This window comes from Aythya marila, assembly GCF_965140915.1.
Source record: "Aythya marila genome assembly, chromosome: 6".
Lineage (NCBI taxonomy): Eukaryota > Metazoa > Chordata > Aves > Anseriformes > Anatidae > Aythya > Aythya marila.
The window spans coordinates 10645573-10664556 of record NC_139047.1 but is presented as its reverse complement, the minus strand read 5'-3'; the positions used below and the strand labels follow the sequence as shown (position 1 = coordinate 10664556).

At 45.1% G+C, this 18984-nt stretch overlaps 1 protein-coding gene across 8 annotated transcripts in view; it reads left to right on the top strand.

Moving 5' to 3' along the window:
* Positions 1–18984, top strand: part of HDAC4 (histone deacetylase 4) — a 233773-nt gene that overhangs the window by 200123 nt on the left and 14666 nt on the right. For all 8 annotated transcript variants that reach the window (XM_082763106.1, XM_082763107.1, XM_082763108.1 and 5 more), the window contains 6 exons: positions 3743–3850; positions 4401–4456; positions 5397–5484; positions 6783–6902; positions 9008–9105; positions 17941–18059. In XM_082763106.1, coding sequence (XP_082619232.1) covers positions 3743–3850; positions 4401–4456; positions 5397–5484; positions 6783–6902; positions 9008–9105; positions 17941–18059 — 589 coding nt within the window. The remainder of the gene's footprint in view (positions 1–3742; positions 3851–4400; positions 4457–5396; positions 5485–6782; positions 6903–9007; positions 9106–17940; positions 18060–18984) is intronic.

Sequence of the window (18984 nt, the reverse complement as noted above, 5' to 3'; positions counted from 1 at the left end):
CAGTTGGTGTGTGCTGCAGTCACTGAAGTGCTATGATGAGCTGTGATGAGAGAAGGGCAGAACTCCTTTGTTCCCCTTCACTTTGCAGAGTCACTTGTCTCTGCCTGTCCCTGTGTTTAATCTGTTATCTGCATGGCTCTTCGGCTACAGAAAAGATTAAAATATTGAAATTTTTTTTAAGACTGTCCTCATTTCGTTTTGAAATGGTTGCCTGTCAGCATATAGTTAGGTACAAGTAGGAGCCTCATCGTGTGTATTAATAAAGACTTCATGTTTAGAGGAAGGACAAGTTCTTTCAGGTTTCACCCAGAAACATCTTAGACATTCCTTTTAGGAGAGGAAGGCCTCTCTCAGATGGACCTTCCCTCATCATTTTCTAATAAGCATACATGCAAGTGTTTAGGGGTCTGCAGCAGGACCCAGGAACTGAATTTGTTCTCTCCACCTCTGAAAGTCCTCAGTTCTGCTAAGAGCCCATGTAGCAGAAACAGCAGCTCCTTTGTTGGAATAAGCAAGGCTCTAACATTATTCTCAAGGAGATAAGTGTGCTCATCCACTCAACAGCAGCAGATGTGGAAGACTCGGTATCTCTGACGCAGTTGTATCCTCCGGTTCAGGGGAGAAAAAGAGAAATACGCGCTCTTGGATCAACGAGAGGCAAGAAATATGCTTCCTCTCTCCGTAAAGTCCTTCCAGATGGTAAGGCTTGATGTGCTGTCCCAGCAACAACTCCTGTGATGGCAGCTACATCAAAGGACTCGCAGGCAGGGAAAGCCAAATAGCGTCTCCCTGTAATGAACTTCAGAATTCAGGAATGATGGAGGGGTCAACAGCAGCCCGAGCACCAAACAGCAGCAGCTCCAGAGCCGGCGAGCAGTCCAGCTCAGGGCCACATTAATAACATTTTCCACCATGGCAGAGTCTACGCCCCTCTGCCGCAGAGCGCTGATGACTTCAGTGGGACTGTTCAAACACTTGCAGTCAAACAGATGATGAAGTGCTGCCTTGGATTCGGGCCCAGCAGTCTCCAGACATCCGTTCTGGGGAAGGTGGCTGGGTGTTAAATCCTTATCTTGGAGATGTGTGCACGTGGGATGGGGCAGTGGAGAACTTGCTGCAGGAAGGGGCATCTCTTGATCCAGTCCTCCTGCTTGGTAGCTGAGCGGGGGAGGCATGGCAGAGTCCTGGAGGCTGGCTTCTAAACCACAGGTGGAATACTTTCTCTGAGTACCTAATTTCTTTCTGCAGAAATAAGAACTCTCCAAAACCGCTCTGTCTTGCCCTCCTTGTTCTTGAAGTGCTGCCAATGCGAGCCTGGTTTCTGCAGGCATCAAAGGGCCTGAACTTAGCGGTGCTTGGCTCGAACACCAGTGACTTCTGCATGGTTTGTGGGGAAGGCTGGCACAAACGGACATCTGAGGGGGTCCGAGGGTCCTTAGGTAAAGCCGTGCAAAGGACATGTGAATTCTGCTTTTCAGTGTTTTTATTTCTCTGATGCCTTTACGATGAATAAACGTGGCCCTCTGCAATTCTGCATCCATGGAGGGGGCCTGGTACTTACTGTGATGGGGCAAAGAGAGAGAAAGCACCTCTTAGCTGTTAGTGTCTTGAATCATTTTCTTTCAATACGAAGACAGACACGTTAGATTTGCTCAGTCCAGACTAAGCAGTGCAGCTGTATCTCCCTCGAGTGGAGCCTGCAGGTAAGAAACATGGGAGCCACCCCCTGCAGAAGTGAGGCAGCAGAGTCCTACCAACCTTGTCCTTATCTGAGATACCAGGAGCCAGAATTAATATTACAGGCACGAGGTCTGTCGTTTTCTTAGTAAGAGCAAAGCCAGCATTCTCTGTTGCTTAAGCTGTGCGTATCTCCCACTCACAGACAATGGGAGGAGAGGATGTGAGAAGGCAGGCTGCTGGATCTCCCAAGGGAGCACAGTGGAGGCATCCTAATTGCAAAGTAACTTGACTGTCTCTTACTATTTTCACGGGACTGCTGATGAGGAGCCTGGAGACAGACCCTCGCAGAGCACTACAGTAGCCTGCTGGTCAGTAGGGAGGAGAAGAGGTTTCTTTTCCCACCCTGGCAGGGGCTTTTGAAGGGACATGGTCAGACCAGTCCTGTCTTCTTCAGGCAAGCTCCCAGCTCCCAGCAGCATTGTATATAACTCAAACCCTGTTGTACTTTTGTTCCCATGTTACTGCCCAAATTTATGGGGGCTGAGGAGAGCCCTGGCACCACAGAGGTACCATAGGGGTTTTCCATCAATGCAGTAGCTCTCCCCAGAGTCTGTGACAGTGCATGTATTGGCAACATCACCTCAGAGATGTTTTTTTTTTTTTGTATTCTCCTAATGCTTTCATATTTTACTGTGACTTCAAAACCGTCCTCAGGGCAGATGGTGCCAGAAACCATCCCCGATAAGAGGGCTGGAACAATTTCCACTGGCTTTAGCACAGCCGTGAAGGAGGTGGCTCAGTGTCATACGGGGTGACTTGCATCTCCCCGCAGCTTAGTAAGCAGATTGGATGCCAGACAAAACAAATAACCCGTTTCTCTCCTTCTCCTTTGCCATTGTTTCCATAAATACGCTCGACGGAGAGTCATATGTGAAAAATAGCTGGTGATTTTTCACACTGAGAAATGTTGCATTTACCCTGTGATGGATAGGATGTCCATCCTATTGTGGATAGGGTAAACGTACAGCAGAGCTATCCTGACGTGGGACCGTCCCAGTAGTCTGGATTTTGCAAAGGCTGTGACTGGCAAGAAGAAAACAAGCTTTGCTTTCATCGCGGCGCGCCAACAGGCCGGGGTGCTGGGGAGGAGATCCAGAGCCACGTTCCCAGCGGTGCCCCTGCTGGAAGCAGGCCCCGGAGCCGTCCTTCCCCCTCCTCCTCTCGGCAGCTTCCAGCTGAATTGTAGTAAAAACTGAGCAGGCATTTTCATCGTGTGTCTGCAGGCCGATCCTGCCTTTGTGCCGTTGTTGGGACGAATGTGGTAAAAGCCAGCGCTCCTCACTTTTTGTTTGAATTAGAACATGATCCTGTGGAACATCGGCACGGAGAGTGCCTGAGGAATGCCTTGCCCTTGACCTGTTGGCACGTTTTCGGGGAGAAACTACAGAAGATGCTGGTGCTGTCAGATAGTTAGCGTTGAACTGGATGTCTGTAGTCAGCACCTAGGCACTGAAGGTCTGTTATTTTTGATGAGAGAGGCTTGATGTGCTTCCCTGGGGAAGGCAGTGTCAGCAGAACCTTACCCCAGCAGATGCTGGCGGGCGTAGGCTGGGCAGGCTTTTCTTACGTCCTGTGTTCTCATTGTGTTCTTCTTTTCTTAGGGTTGTTGAATGATTTTCTATACCTCTTTTTGGCTCTGGGTTCGGTTTCTTCCAGCAATCGCGGAGAAGTGCTGATGTGGTGGTATTAGAAGTGGGAGACACCTGCAGGTTTACATTGCTTGAGATGCTGAATTTGCCTCTGAGTTAGAGCCCTGACCCGTCAGCATTGCAGAGCTGTAGCAAATGGTCATCTCTGGAGTGTCTTTTGTTGGGACAGCCGTCGGTGGTGTCACGACTGTCCTTGTGCAGCCAGCCACCATGGCACTGCCCCGCTGCTGCTGAGATCAGTTCTGCAAATTCACACATTCAATACATTTGAATAACTCTCATATAAAACATGAGTCTCCGTTTCCTGGCCATCCTCACTGCCTCTAACCGTGGCTCCTCTGCGTCTCGATCAGGTCGACAGCGACACGATTTGGAACGAAGTCCACTCATCCGGTGCTGCTCGCCTGGCCGTGGGCTGTGTCATCGAGCTTGTTTTCAAAGTAGCCACGGGAGAACTGAAGGTTGGTATGAAAATAATGTTTTGCTTTGGAATGGGCTGTGTACAGGATCAACAGGGCTCAGCTCACGGCTGTGTAGTGCAGGAGGTCCAGTTAGCTTCATTTTAATGGCACCATCTGGCTTCAGTCATAAAAATCTTTGAGGATATCAGCAAGTGAACAACAGACTCCTGGTGAATGTTCTTATGCACTGATTAAAAGGGAGAAAGAAACCAGAACAGCAAGCGAAATCACTATTCCGGTGTTATTCGAGAGTCTTTTTGTTGCCTTCAGCTGGGCCAGCCAGTTCAGTGACCTCATGCATCATTTATTTCTTTTTTCCTGAGTGGAAGGAAAAGCTGTACCAGCCAGTTTCCATAAAATTCACATGGATTTCTTCCCACCCCAGAACAAGGGAGAGCATCATCCACTGCTATGCTCTTGTGAGGAAACCATCGAGAATAACTGATTCCAAAGCAAAACTAGCGCTTCTGGCCATGACCTCTGCACCCATCCACGTGAGATAAACTTTCCAACCTGTCTCATTTCTTTCTTTTCTTATTTCTGTGTGCAGAACGGATTTGCTGTTGTTCGGCCTCCAGGTCACCATGCAGAAGAAAGCACACCCATGTAAGTATACGTATGGGCTTTATTACCTCGCTTCAGTGTTTGCCTGTTGTGTGACCTACAGCTGGAATTAGAAAGGCTTTTTGTTAGGTTACTGTTGCAGAATTTCTTGCTTATTGATACGTAAAACAGCATGCCATTCAAAGCTCCTCTGGAAGAGGGCAAAATCTCACTTTGTGGTTTGGGGTGGCTAATTTTTTAGCAAGAATCAGCATTACAGCCATGCTTTGGAAAAGCACTGATGCTTTCATTTACTCCTGTGAATTGTTTTAAGCTAAATGCTGATGGCTCACCCCATGTGAGGAAAGCAAGGATACGCAATTAATAGCCCAGCAAACACACTTGTGTCCTGGCACCACAGCTCTGACTGCAAGGTGGCAGAGCAGGAAGGCTTCATGAAGCACGAGCTGCAATCAGGCATCTTGCATGTGCTTCATACAGCAGGGCTGGTGTTAGGGCTTTGCATACTTCATGTTGCACTCCTGTATCTGGTTTCATGCCCTAGGTGCTTCAGCATAGTATTCTGAGGCCTCCAAGAGCACGTCTGCTCCCTCCCAGCCAATGCACGTAGCATCTCAGTGCTCCAGTCCTACTCTTCCTTTCTTTTTCCTCCCTGCCATGTCCTCAGCCCATCTGCTCTGGTCCCCACCTCTCACACCCAAGGTTTGAGGGTCACCTGTGGGCAGCTGGCAACGAGCAGCATCTCGTTGCAGCGGGGCTGGGAGAGCACCTCCTGAGAGATCAGGAGACACCTGCTGCCGCCTGGCTGTTTTGTGTTCCTAATTGAGCACACATGCATCTTCCAGAGAGGAAAGCAGAGTGAAAGCAGAAGAAATTTCTTCCTACTGTGTTATGTCTCAGATTATAGATGCATTGGGACCAGGGAGACCTATATTTAACACCTCTCATTTTCCTCTTTTCTCCCCCTTCTCATCACCTTCAGGGGCTTCTGCTATTTTAACTCCGTGGCAATTGCAGCCAAGCTGCTCCAGCAAAGACTGAACGTTAGCAAAATCCTAATAGTGGACTGGGTGAGTAAACACTGGTTCTTACCCTTCAGGAGAGCAGGTGGAAAATAAAAAAAAATATATATATTATTATTTTTAATTTCTTGTGGGGCCAGCCCAGACTTTGTAAGTCAGTGAAAAAATGTTGTTTGTGGTCTGTAACCCAAAATCTGTTTGGTAGGTTGGTATTTTTTTAATGTTTCAGTAAAAGAAATGCCTATTTAAAAGGTCCATGGTTTTCAGAATAAAATTGTAATTAATGTAAAACAAGCCCATAATGCAATCTCAAGGATGGGTAACTGCAAACTGCGATGGTTTATTTTTTTAGGGATGGTTTTTGGCCTTAACTGCTGCGATCCATCCCAGCTTTCTTTTCAAGATGTGAGGACTGGTTGCCGAGAGGGATATGGGCTGTCGGGCATGGCTGGACCGGTGGTCTGGATGGTCTCAGTGTCCTGCCTCGGGGCCAACACAGCCTCCGTGCGTGTGGGCTGGCAGTCAGAAGTGTTCCCTAAATTGGATCAAGACAGTGAAATATTCTGCAGACAGTGCAGTGGAATTGAGAAAGAGCTTGTTTGTGATTTTGCTATGGTGATGTATAGATTTAAAAACGTGGCAGATACATTTTATTGATTTAAAAATGTATTTATGTGGCTGTAAAGACATCTGAGTTCCTGGGTATCAGCCAAGACTTTTGATTAGATTGCAACAAATCTCCTGTGGGCAAGACCCACAAGTTAAAATGGATATATTTGTCTTTTTGTTTTACCGGATGGACCCACCAACTGTTTTTCATGTCACAAACAGGAGCATTTTGCAAACCCATCCTGCTATGGGCTGCATTTCTGCACCAAGTAGCAATGCAGCAGAGGGTCTGGTCAACAGGTTTGTGTCATTTAACATCACTGGGCCAGACCTGATAACTTTGCAGGGCACTTCCTATCACTGGTCACCCTGCAGACTGATTAAAAATGCAAATTTAGGGCAACTAATACAGCCTTTCCATCCCCAACGTCCCTCAAGACTAGGTATGAATCCAGTTCTCTCAATCCAAGTAAATTGGTCCTGGTTTTAGTTTTGGTAAATGTTTGAAATTGTGTTTATTTTCATTTATTTTGCGTGTTAAATGGGAAGCGTAACCTGAAGCCAGCTGTGCCAAACAGGTTACTCTCATTTGCAATAAACTGCTTCAATTAGATCAGCACCAAAAATGAAGCTCAACACCAAAGAAAATCCCCTACAAATCCCACGTTGATGGCTTTAATCTGCATTCTTACTAAGGCGCTAACCTCCCTCATATAATGCACTCTCTGTCCCCGAAGGATGTACACCACGGGAACGGTACTCAGCAAGCTTTCTACAATGACCCTAATGTTCTTTATATTTCACTACATCGCTATGATGATGGGAACTTCTTTCCCGGCAGTGGTGCTCCCGACGAGGTAAGAGCATGGATCTGCGTAGCCCCCACCCGCGTCTGTTAGGATCTGCTCGGGGTTGTCAGCCAGGTGCCCCCAAAAATCTTGGGGTAGGGCTGGAGGGCAGCTCCTGCCGCTGCTCCCACCCCTGTGCTCGTTAGCGCTTGATTGGGAGCGCCTTGCCCAGGCCTTTGTGGTTGCTGTGCTCCTGTCCAAGTCCTAACAGCCGTGGGCATCGTGTCCTGCTCCGAGAGCTGGCAGGAGAGCGCGTGCCTTGGCAAACAAGTGAGTGAGTGCAATTAGGCTGTGCAGTCCTGGTGGGACAACCTGTTCCAGAGCCCTGTGCCAGCTGTCCCAGACAGCATTTTCTTCTACAAGGAACAGGGCTTCATCTATTTTTCCAGCCTTCCCCCTAATGGCCGCTGGCTGCTGCAGAAGGGCTGGGCAGCTCTTTCTCCTCCAGATGGACGCTCCTGCATCCATCACCTCCTTCCCTTCCCTCTGGACTAGCTGGAAGTATCATCCTTCAGGGATTCGGGGCCAGCACACAGCATCTGAAGACCCAGACCCAGGGACACCTTCCCTATGTTTCACTCTCCCGTTCAGCATCCCTGGGTAGTGAGACAAAAGCTAAAAATGCTAAAGGATGCTGCAAGTGGGCAGCACAGACACAATCATGATTTGAATGATAGAATCAATGAAACCTTCCCTGCCCTGTACGGTACAGGATGCTCTTCTGAGCTGTAGTTTTGGTGTAATTTTGGATTTGAAATCAGTCATGCCTAAGGAGTGTTCTGTTATCATCCTTCATATCTGACTTATCAGAGGGAAATTCTATGAAATGCTAGTCCTGCGTCCTCTGAGGCATTCTAGATTACATCTGAAAACTCCTAGAATTCTTACCCTGTCAGTTTTACATGTTCCCGTTCAGCGAACATCGATGTTTCCATTTAGGTTTCTAAAGAAACTGGAACGTAACGCGATACTCCTTCATTACCCTGTTTGTGCGCTACTGTTCGGGGAATAGCAGCAGCTCATTGCATCAGGCTTAATTTCTGCTTCAGGATGCACGAAGGCCTGAGACCTACTTTTTTTCTGCTGACTCTTTAAATTAATAATCTAATGATCTCGTTTACAAAATACCTAGTATTGTAAGGAAACACTGTATATATATATACATATATAGGAAATTCTATACCTGCTCTGTATTTACGATTCCTCGTAATTTTTAGACATGCCATTCCAGACTGAGTACAACAAAAAAATACAAAATAAATTAAATTTAAAAGGGATAAGTAACCCACCTTGGATGGATGTACCCCCTGTGTTTTTCTACCAGCACTATTTGCAATGATACAAAGAATGTGAAATAAAAGCTCTGCAGCTTTTTTTAGCTTAATTATCTGGCTGTGTATTGTATACCAGAATTCGTATTCAATTATTATTATTTTTTTTCTGTATTCAGAGACCTGCCTGAATGCAGGCTTTTAAGGTTCAAAATGAATGGGGAAAGCATGGCTTGCTTCTCAGCAAATGAGTTACTGGAAACCCTTGTTTTATTTCTCAGTTCTCACTTGTTTCGCTTACTTGCAGTGGATGGGAGGGTGAGGGCATTTGCAATACAAGCAAGGATAGGGATTTACTTACATTTAGCACCCACGTGTCCCTCGAGCAGTGGAAATCTCTTCTTTGTGAATCATATTTTTCCCCAGTAGAGGGGGAGCTCGCTCTGATTAAAACTATGTTTTTTCCTCCCAGTTGCAACTACAATAAAATACAAAACTGTGTTTCTGAATATAACTGAAAACAAATTAAGGGAAGGTATTGCATGTAATGTGCTCTCCTACAAAAGGACCCACTTATTGGTGAGGTGTTTTTTGGGTGAGCAGCAGTCAAACACAGCCTGCCTACAGCTCCCATAAGCATCATAGCATTTGTGAGCAAGGAGGAGCTTTATTTTTACTCTTGTCTGGGGACTGGGTCACTCTAGAGAGAAAAATTAACCTGGCTGCCACTGAGCTATTGAATCAAAATCCATATTCAACTGGAAAAATCCTGAGAGAGCAGAGAGGTGTTGCCAGAGTTCGCTGTCTCTGTATGTATAACTAAGTACCATTTCCCTTTTTCAGGTTGGCACAGGAGCAGGAGTTGGTTTCAATGTTAACATGGCCTTTACTGGTGGCCTTGATCCACCAATGGGAGATACAGAATACTTGACTGCTTTCAGGTAATATTCAAGTTTTCCTCTCACAAACATATTTTTCACCTAAACTGGGTTTCTTTCATCTTGTCCAGTCCTCCTTAATCTTGAGCCTGTCTCTTGCTAAGTTAAGAAATGCAGGTTTTTCATCTTGTTGCAGTTAACTTTCAGAGTGCCATGTAGAATAAAGATGAATTAAGTAAATAGGATATTTCTGGCCATAAGGAGTGTATCTGTGACATTAAGGAGATTGACGTACTCTCTGCTTAGCACTGATTGATATATGAATGTAAAACATCTACTGATATGAATGAGCTCCTCTGTTGCTGACCAGGAACCTTTTTAAGCTCTTTGGGTGGGTGCTTCTCTGGATAAACCCACCTGGATGGGGAGGGAAACCCAAAACAACTTTTCACAAGTTACCATGAGTTGAAACTTCAGAGTGCAGCTGTCCCAAGGCTTGAGACATTATTACTGTGATGTATGCAATGGGACCCGACTTCTGGGCAAGTTGGCCACGCTGTCCCTCTCCTGCAAGGGCTGTGCTCGTGACTTCCACCCCACCTCACTCCCAAGCTTACCTAGCAAAGGGGCGTGGGCTTGTTTCTATAAGCCATGTTTTTTGTTTTTATTTATCCAAAATACTGAATTTATTTCCCCTGTTCCAGCCAACTGGAATTGGAACCAACTGAGCTGTTGGTTTTGTGCTTTCCTTACTGGGGTCTGGTTTCTCCCCAGAAGCAGCACATTGTGTTTTATGAATAAAAATACAACCATCTCTGAAATAAATGTTACTCATCACTCACTGCTAGTGTGAATGAAGGTGAGCAGAGCTGTGGAGCTGAATGAATGTGTTGCTGGGATATCCTCCTTGGTTAGCAGTACCTAATGCCGTATGTAAACCGTTGTGTTGGGTCGTACAAGCATATTCAAGAGTGCTCTGAAAAACTGTCGGTGAGTTTGCAAATGGAGCAGGGAAAGAAGCCACTTTTTGAGCCACTTGTTCCTGTGCTGATGGTCTTACCCATAAATATCATGCTCTTGTGTGATACTTGGGGAATGCAGGGGCATCTGCAGGGAATCCTTTACCTGATCCTTATTTTACTCTCATGGCAGCAGCGTCAGAAGAGGTGTGTGAAGCAAAACACAGGTTAACAGACCTACTGCCATGTGCACCCAGGCTGTCGTCTCTCTGACCAGTGTCACAGCGGGAGTGATGCAGGACTGGGGGTTGATCATCTTGCTGTGCCGAGCAGCTAAGGCACAAAATACATGTACCTCAATAGTGTGATTGTACATCACTGCTGTTTTGGGGACTTGCTGCAAGCCTAGGCTGATACATTTGCCTCCCAGACCCGTAGAGAACGTGAAAAAGAAGGTATTAAAATTAACTCTGGAAGCAGCAGGATAACAAGATGAAACAGTGACAGATCTTTCTGAGTGGAGGAGAACCTGTAAGTAATGCAGTAATGAATAGAGGCCTGTGTGAGACTACACTTTCCTTTCCAATACTCTTTCCAGGAGAAGGAATAGAATTCCCCGGGCTCCTGGATGTGTAGGCTTCATTTTTCTTTGAGACTGTCCTGTTCCACCCTGTGTCCCCCCACATGCTGTGGGTCCTGCCTCCCCAGCGTGCCTCTTTTTTTAACAATTACCAGTTGAAGTGGTTTTCTGTCCTCAAACCAAATTTAGTGTGCTTCTGGCAAACACCCTGCATACATTCAGGGGGATACACGTGCCAAAACATGAGATGCAAATTTCTGGCAATAGCCAGATGGAATGTCGGCTTCACGGAATAGCATTGCATGCATTAAATCTGGGAGCATTATTTTCTCTTCTCCACTCTCCGTGTGTTTGTATTCAGTTATACTGAGCAAAAAGGGCTTTTACTCCTCAGCATGCCATTAAAAAGCCTTCAAAGAATGTATACAATTTAAAATAACATCTAGTCAAATAACTGTCATTTGTCTTGATGTTTTATTCCTGTTACAGGAAAGCAGCACTTTCCTCCAAAGTGGAAGTCTGTTTATCCCAGCAGTCAACAAGACTGATCTCTTCATTATAAAGAGAACCTGTAACTCGCAGCTGAGTGACATACTTGCTATTAAATATTAATTGAGTTTCAAGGCTCCTGGAAAATTGTTCAGACCAGTCTACGCCGTGAGACCTTTGCCAGCCATTCCTTAATAGACGCTGGTGTCTTTTTGCCCAGAGACTGCAGCTATTTGGGGAACATATTTTGTAGCTACTCTCAGCCCTTATTTTGCCGTGGTTTCTGGGTAGCGAGGTGCTTTGTGACTCATCCTCATAGGTAGCACCTCCCGGAGCCTGCCCCATGTGCACACCTTCAGTCAATAAGTTAAATTGGAGGCTTTTTTAATCTTATGCCAAGTTTGGTCATGATAATACATTATCAAGTGACCTTTTTAAATCTTAACCAGCTTCTTTGAAAAACATTTTTTTCCTGAATCTTTCTATTGATTTTAATGTAAAATTATGCTTTGAAGTTTTCAATTTATAGTCCCCTGAGAGTTAGAAAGTGAAGGGAATGGGTCATATATCCTTTTTTTTCTTCTTTTCTTGTGTTCGCCCCTTGAGACAATGCATGCCTTCAAGGCAGCACCTTGTTATTCCACCCCATCGAATGCCACGTTGCATTTGCTGGGGATCAAACCTAAGATGAAGAAAAGATAAGAAAATTGGCCATAATGAACTCCAGAAGCAGCAGGCATTTTCACCATGAACTTGGAAACTCACAGTGGAGAACTGAGCTTTAATTCAAACCAGTCCAAATGCCAAACTGTGAGGCTTTGAAGTCTGCAGAGGAATCAGTGGAAATCCTTTGAGCTAGGCAAAGATACTGATATACTTTTTCTTTTTCTCCTTTTTTTTTTTTTTTTTAAGCCTTAACTCTTGACGTGCTTGTCTGCTTTTAAGGAAGAAAGCCATCTTTCTGTGTAAAAACACTGGAAGAAAAATATGTGTCATGCTTTCCATTTTTTCTCCTGTTTCAGGGTAAACAGGTATTCGGATCTGATGAAAGCATGTGCGCTAATGAAATAATAACTGAGATAATTGTCCTCATAAATCAGCCTCCTGATGAATGAATAAATAAATCCCAATTAAACTTATCATCCCCGCACTGAAAACCTGCTTCAGACCACGTCATTCCACCCTTCCCGGAGAAAGAACAGTAACTTGCTTCAAAGGCTTTCTGCTGATCACTTCTTCGAGCCGTGTCAGCCTCCCTGTGTTTGCACTGCAGCGTTGTGCTGGACAGGGTAGCGTGACCTCTTAATATTTATTAGTGCCGCCGAGCCATTTCACAAGTGAGAACAAGAGTTAAAAATGTGAAGCGGAGAGCAGCCGTGCCTTGCACTTTGTCGCTTATTGTCTTCATAACTGAGGACTGAAATCACCGGCTGCAGCCGCACGCTGCGTCCCGTCCCGAGGTTGGGGTGAAATCACGGCTGCTAAATTTGGGGGGGAGCAGGGTGGGGTCGCCCCGGTCGCTAACAGACGTTGAGTCTGACAGCAGTGATTTGGGAGTTCGCTGAGAGCTTGGCTCTCCTCCACGCTATCGTAACTGCGCTCTGCCTGCCCTAGACAGCATTACATTATAATTTAGCTGACCATTTACTGCGCAAATGTTCCACGGCTGAAGTCACCACCAAAGTATGTGGGCAATACAGATCTCACAGATTATGCAGAAATGTATTAAACTCTAACGCGTAAAATGCAGGGGCATATAATTTAAAATGTCCCTAACTCATCAAAATGTTATTGGTATTCACTGCTGTTATTCCGTAGTTATAGAAACAAACGGTTGTAAAATTCCCCCTTTTTTTTTCTTTTTTTTTTTTTTTTTTTTTTTACCAGGGTCTGTTGTTCCCTGACTTGTTATACAAGAAATAATGTTTGCTCCTATAAATTCTCATGACATTTTCAAAGGTTGTGTAAAAGTATAGTATGCAAACCCAGCTAGGAGACCTGCCGAAAAAATGTGAAGGCTGTGGCTAGATCCCTGTTGCACGAGAACAACAATTACTTAGTGAAATTAAATTGTATTATACACAGGAGTTTTCCTCTGAATTTGCTGTAAGAAACTTTTCCTGATGATTTTAGCAGTTGTGTCGTTTCATCTGATTTTTTTCCAACCCTGACGGCAGCCTCTCGCGCAATTATAATTCCATGTAGGGTTTGATTTCGTGTTACTTTTATTTTTATTTAAAACACCTCAAGCAGAAGCAAAGCCAGGATTGTAGCTTGAGGGGTCCCTCCTCCTCCTCCTGCCCTTCTCGGACAGACCGGAGCAAGCGTTGAACGGGTTTGGGAGCCAAGTTGGTGGGGGGGGGGGGGGGGGGTTGTTCTTTCCTTCGATCCATAAAACATTTCAGAAGTGAATAAGGGGGAGGGCGGAAGCTGGTGGTGTTTTGCCTGGAATCGTTGTTTCTGCATTTTAAATTTCGTCCTCTCTGATGCTTATTTCGTCCCCAAACTCCTAATCCCTTTTGACGTAGCGAATGACCGTGGAGATGGCTGCTTGGAGAAACAAAGACTGGAGCCTTCAGGAAGCCGATCAGCCTCCGGAGCAGTGGATAGCGTTTGGTTTTATATGGCCAGCAGTGGGAAAATAGGTTCTGAAAAAAGTGCTCAGCCTTCTAAGTTGCACTGATTTGCTCGCTGCAATTGAGCATTTAAAAGAATCCCCCGTAGAACTGTTTAATCTGCCTGTCATTTATTAAGCGTTTAATCGGTGAATTGGCCAGAAATAGACTAAGAAGTATTCAGTCTTCTGGAAAATACATAGAAAATTGTATATTTTCCCCCCAAATGATTGCAGAACATGATCAGCAGGTTTTGCTGTTTGCAGCCATCAGTATTAATGCATAACTGTTCAGCTTAGCCATATTCAAAGTCAAACGAAAGGATTTACTTTGTACTAAGCAAGCAAAACAATCGGCCAAAATATAGAAAATTTAAAGGTATAACCCTTGTGTTTAAAAAAAAAATTGGCATGGCTTGACATGAAGATTCAGTGTTGTGAACCCTTTCATTCCCCAGTGAATAACTTTGCAGCCACCTTAGCCCTCAGTTGAAAGACCCAGTTTCAGAGAAAGCTGCTCACCTTCTTGATAGTAATTTAAATCTGTGAATAGTATGATCATCAGGGCAAAATCATAGGCTTGTTTGAAGTTTAATTGTTGTTTTCTCTTGGGACTTAGCTTTAATGTGACGGATCTGAGCGAAAAGGGTATTTTCTTCTGTGCACAAGAAAAATTCAAAACCGAAAGACTGAGTTAAATGTGCCTGAAACGCTGTCCGCAGATGAAATCTCAGAAATACATCACTTGAAAACGGTTCACTTGGGCTTTCGGTTGCCTCAGTCCTAAAATTTCACATGTGAGTCTCATTTGTTTCAATTAAAAGGGAAGAAGGAGGGAGCGCAGAGGCAGGAGGGCTTTGGCACGCTGCAGCCCCGGGCAAAGCCTGGAGCTCCTCCGAAGCCCCATCCCCGTGCTCCGCGCCGTCACGCTGACCATGTGTTGATTCAGACCAGGGTAAAGTTCTCTGGGCAAAAATATAGCTGCACATGTATGGGTGAGTGTCAAACAGAGCTGGGGCTGCGGCTTTGGAGCGCTGGTGTAACACTGGAAAGAGGAGGAAGTCAGCAGAAAGAGCAGCCCGTGAGAGTCGGATGAAGGGAAAGGTTCAAGTCCGGATTTGACGGCGCTGTTGTGTTTGGGTGAGCGTGGCAGTCACGGCACTGAAAGCATCACCTCGCTTATTTGGTCTGACACAATGCCCCCTGGCACTCCTGTGGGTCTCAGCAGCCTCCGAGCACACACATCTCCCAGCCCCCTGAGCACAAAGCTGTATGTTGGGCAGCCTCTGTCGGTTCATCTTGGATGGGGAGCCAGGGGACCCTGCTGCTCACAGTTCTTAAAATTTTGAGGGACCAGGTAGAAATTTATTTTGCATTCAGAGCACTAATAACCACTTAAAAATGAAGCTGTGTGCAGGGGGCAGCCCGTTGCTGCAGTATGGTCACCGCGTCCTCTGGACATCCTCAGCACGGCTTCTTTTAACCGTTGTCAGAAACCAATTGATTTATGTCTAACCAGCAAGCACTGCTTTTTCTCTCCCCAAATTTCTCCGGATGGGTTTCACCTCCAGCAGTCGGAGCTGCCTGTGCGGTGTCTGTGCCACTAGAGGGTATCTCCAACCTGCTCTCGCCGCGCTGGGGCTCTCCTTCGGGTGCCTTCGGACCTGGCCAGCAAAACCTGGTGGCCCCGTGGTTGTGCTGGTGGCTGGATGCTGCCAGACACACGCACGGGTTTGGGTTTGCTCCGTCGGGTGATGCCGCGCAGCAGCTGAGGTTCTAGCAGCTCTCGCCGTATTGTAGCTTTGGAAAAAAAAAATTGATGATTTTAGCAGTTCTGCTTGGGTTAGGAATTAAATAGCTCAGCAGTACTTCAAAGCCCAGGGAAAAAAAAAAAGCTTTGCCACGTGCACTTGCTTCAAAACTGCTGGTTTAGTCCTTTGTCAAGGAGGTGGTTTCTACTTAAAGTGTCTGTGGGTTTCACTAACCAGGCTTTGTCGGCTGAAAAGCCAGCAGCAGGAAAATACACTGTTTTGTCTTCCTTATGTAATAATCTCTCTGAGGACAAAATGTATACGGCAATTAAATTGTTTGAGGAAAAAAAATAAAATTCCACTTTCAGATTCTGTAAGAATTAAAATCTTCCTCAGTACAGAGAAGGCGAATGCTGCCCAAAAAGCACTGCGACCTATAACCACCAGCAGAGAATTGCTTTATTTTCATAGCAGGGAAAAGAAAATTAGATCCCATTTTTTGTGCAGGTTTCCGTGTCTCTGTGCAGTGAGACTCAAAAGCAGGAAGATTGCAAAAAAAAATAAAGTTTGAAGGTTTTTTTGGGCTGCACGGTGTCTCAGCATCCGAACCAGCCCTGCGATGTACCCAGTGTCTCTGCTCAGTGTTGGCAGTGAAAACTCTGTGATGGGTTTGACTACCACTGAAAGTGGCTCATTGCATGGTAGATGGCAATACTACCTTAAATTGAAGTGTGCAGAGGGCAAAATGGTATGAGATCAGATCAGTCTTGGGGCAAATACCAAAGCTGCTGACGCTAGCAGATGTCTTGTGGCTGTTTAACACAGATGTAAGAGGAGATGGGAGCTTCTGTGTCTTGATAGCACCTGGGCAATCTCAGCACAAAATAGACCTTCCTGGGGGATTTCTGATTTTCAGAGCACCCAATAACTACTACACTCAATCAAGGAGGACCTTTTCTGTTCTCAGAGCATTCTGTAACCACTGTAGTCAATAAAGGTGAAGCTGTCACGGCTACAAAGATACCTAGAGGGTTGTGTTTTGGTATATAAATTCATTTCATGCTCCAGAACACTAACCTTGGCAGTAGCCATTCCTAGGACAGGGAAACGGGGAATGCTGCCATCTTCAGTACCATAAGGGATGGCAGTGTTCAGGATTCCCTAGTTGTACAGCTGATACCGAGGTCTGGAGAGGTATCTCCAGGATTGGGTTGGTAAGCTTATACGGGAAAAAGAACATAATTTGGAAAATATTCCTGTATACAGGGGGCCTTGAGATTAACACCTCTTTGTGCACCTCCTTGCTTTTCCACCATTTCCTGCAGTTATCGTTGCCTGATCCAGAAACTGAAAATGATTTTCAAGCCCATGGATGCGTGTACCCCGTGTAAGGTGGTATTTATCCAAGAGTGCTTACTACAGGCTTTGTTAATCAGAAAAGATTGTGTGTGACTGTCATGTTTATTCAGAAGCTCCGTTGCTTTCACTTTTTTCATTGCTGTGATTTCAATTCTGCTGTGTTTGTACTGGAGCTATTAGATGAAGAAGCAATTACTTGCTCTCTGCAGAACTTTCCCGTTTCGCTTAGTTGGCGTATTGACGTGGGAAATACGGGGTGTTTGCAACCTCATGGATTTTGCACAGAAATTTAGTAGATTGAAGAGAGAAATCAGGGCGAAGATGCATTTTGCTGAGAAACCACAGAGATGCAATTTGGTCCTTTTTTAGAGAACAAGATGTCAGAGGATGGGAAACTGGATCTGGGCATATTTGGGCTGGATATTTGCATGTTAAAGCTCATTCACTGCCTGTGGTAACCATCCAGCCCTGTCGACTTTCTTTTGTTTTGGTTCTTGGTGGGCCAGCTGAGCAGCAAGTTCATGGACCCAAGGCTGGCAGTGCCCCAAACAGCTGCACGATGCAGTGGTAAGGGTAGCACTCACCTGCACCACGACATCCCCAGCCTTTCATTATGGGTAATGAAAAGCGCAGCATGGAAAAAATAAATGGCTTTGCAGATGCTGCCAAGACTGATGGAGATGTTTAGGAGGAGCACGGGGCTGTAGCTAGGAGACAAGTGCCACACACCGAGGTTGCTGTAGGACAGGTTTTCCAGGTGGTTTTGCAGTCCGGGCCAGATGCTGTCTTATTTTCTCCTTATGCCCTCGGTGCCCTGACATATGAAAAGCAAGATATGATCACAAATGGAAAACACAATGTATGGCAAGTTATTTCCCTGGTCAAAACCTGAGGTTGTCAGCAGAGAAAATAAACCTTGTTGAAAAAATAACATGAGAGAGGCATATTGACTTTATACTGTGTGGTGTAGTATTGCAAGGTTTTCTGCCAGCCAGGCTCTCATCCGCTAATTAAAAAGGAAATGGACTTTGCTACTGTGGAGAAACACCACGAGGCTTTATAAACCATTTTCTAGATGGCTTAAGTGTTCCTTGGTTTGTCTGAGAGCCAAAGTAACGCGTCTGCCATTGTTCAATTCTGTTGCAGAACGGTAGTAATGCCCATTGCCAACGAATTTGCCCCAGATGTTGTGCTGGTGTCGTCTGGTTTTGATGCGGTGGAAGGCCATCCCACACCTCTGGGAGGATATAACCTGTCGGCAAAATGTAAGTTGTGGATGGAAAAACAGCAAAGATCTGAAACTGGTGTAAATTGTTGCTGTCCTGGGGGCCAAATTACAATATATCCAGGTTTTATCTTTTGGGAGTCTGCTTTCAAATACCTTATTTTAATGGCAATTTTTTCAGACTTTTTGTTGCATTTGCATTTGTTTTGTCACTACATGGTATGTATTTTAGTCTGGCTGAAGCCTTTGCTTTCTTGAAGCATTGCATATTTCACTTTAAGTGCAAGTAAATTACTCAAGGAAATTACCATGTCACTTGTACTCATATCTTGGTGGAAGACAGCTGCTTAATTAGAAAAAGTTACGTTTTTTAATGCAAAATTGCAGAAAGAGGCAATGCCAGATATAAAAAGATAAACCCCTGCTCTGAATACTAGCAGACATCTACTTCTTCCTCTAGGATACCTTAATAAAAATTGGGGCCAAGTATATTTTTTCTCTATCCTTGAAACAATGACATGGGTCCACAAGAACGTCCCTTTTGCTTTGAATCTGTAATGTTTGGCATTGCACAGGAGATGCACTCAACTCCACACACACACACACACACGCAACGCCTCCTTTTTCACAGTGCTGGATTTATCTGGTACTGTGTAATTAGGGTCATTCAGGAAAACAGTTTTTCTTGCAGAAGCCAAAGGATATTTTTTAAGAGTTTGCTTCAGTCAGGAAACTTATTCTGTACGGTGAACTTCAGACCTTTGCAAGGTAGCTGAACCTATAAACTTTATACAAGAATAAAGTGAAATAGATTTACAAGAGAAGTTATTTAAGATATCCAGAAACACTTTGTAACAAAGAGCTCTTGTTTACCTGCCTGTTGTATTTCCCATGTTGTGCTACTCTCACAAAATGTGAGGCTGGTTACTGCGTTACGTGCTCGGCCATGAGTCTTTTATCTGGCT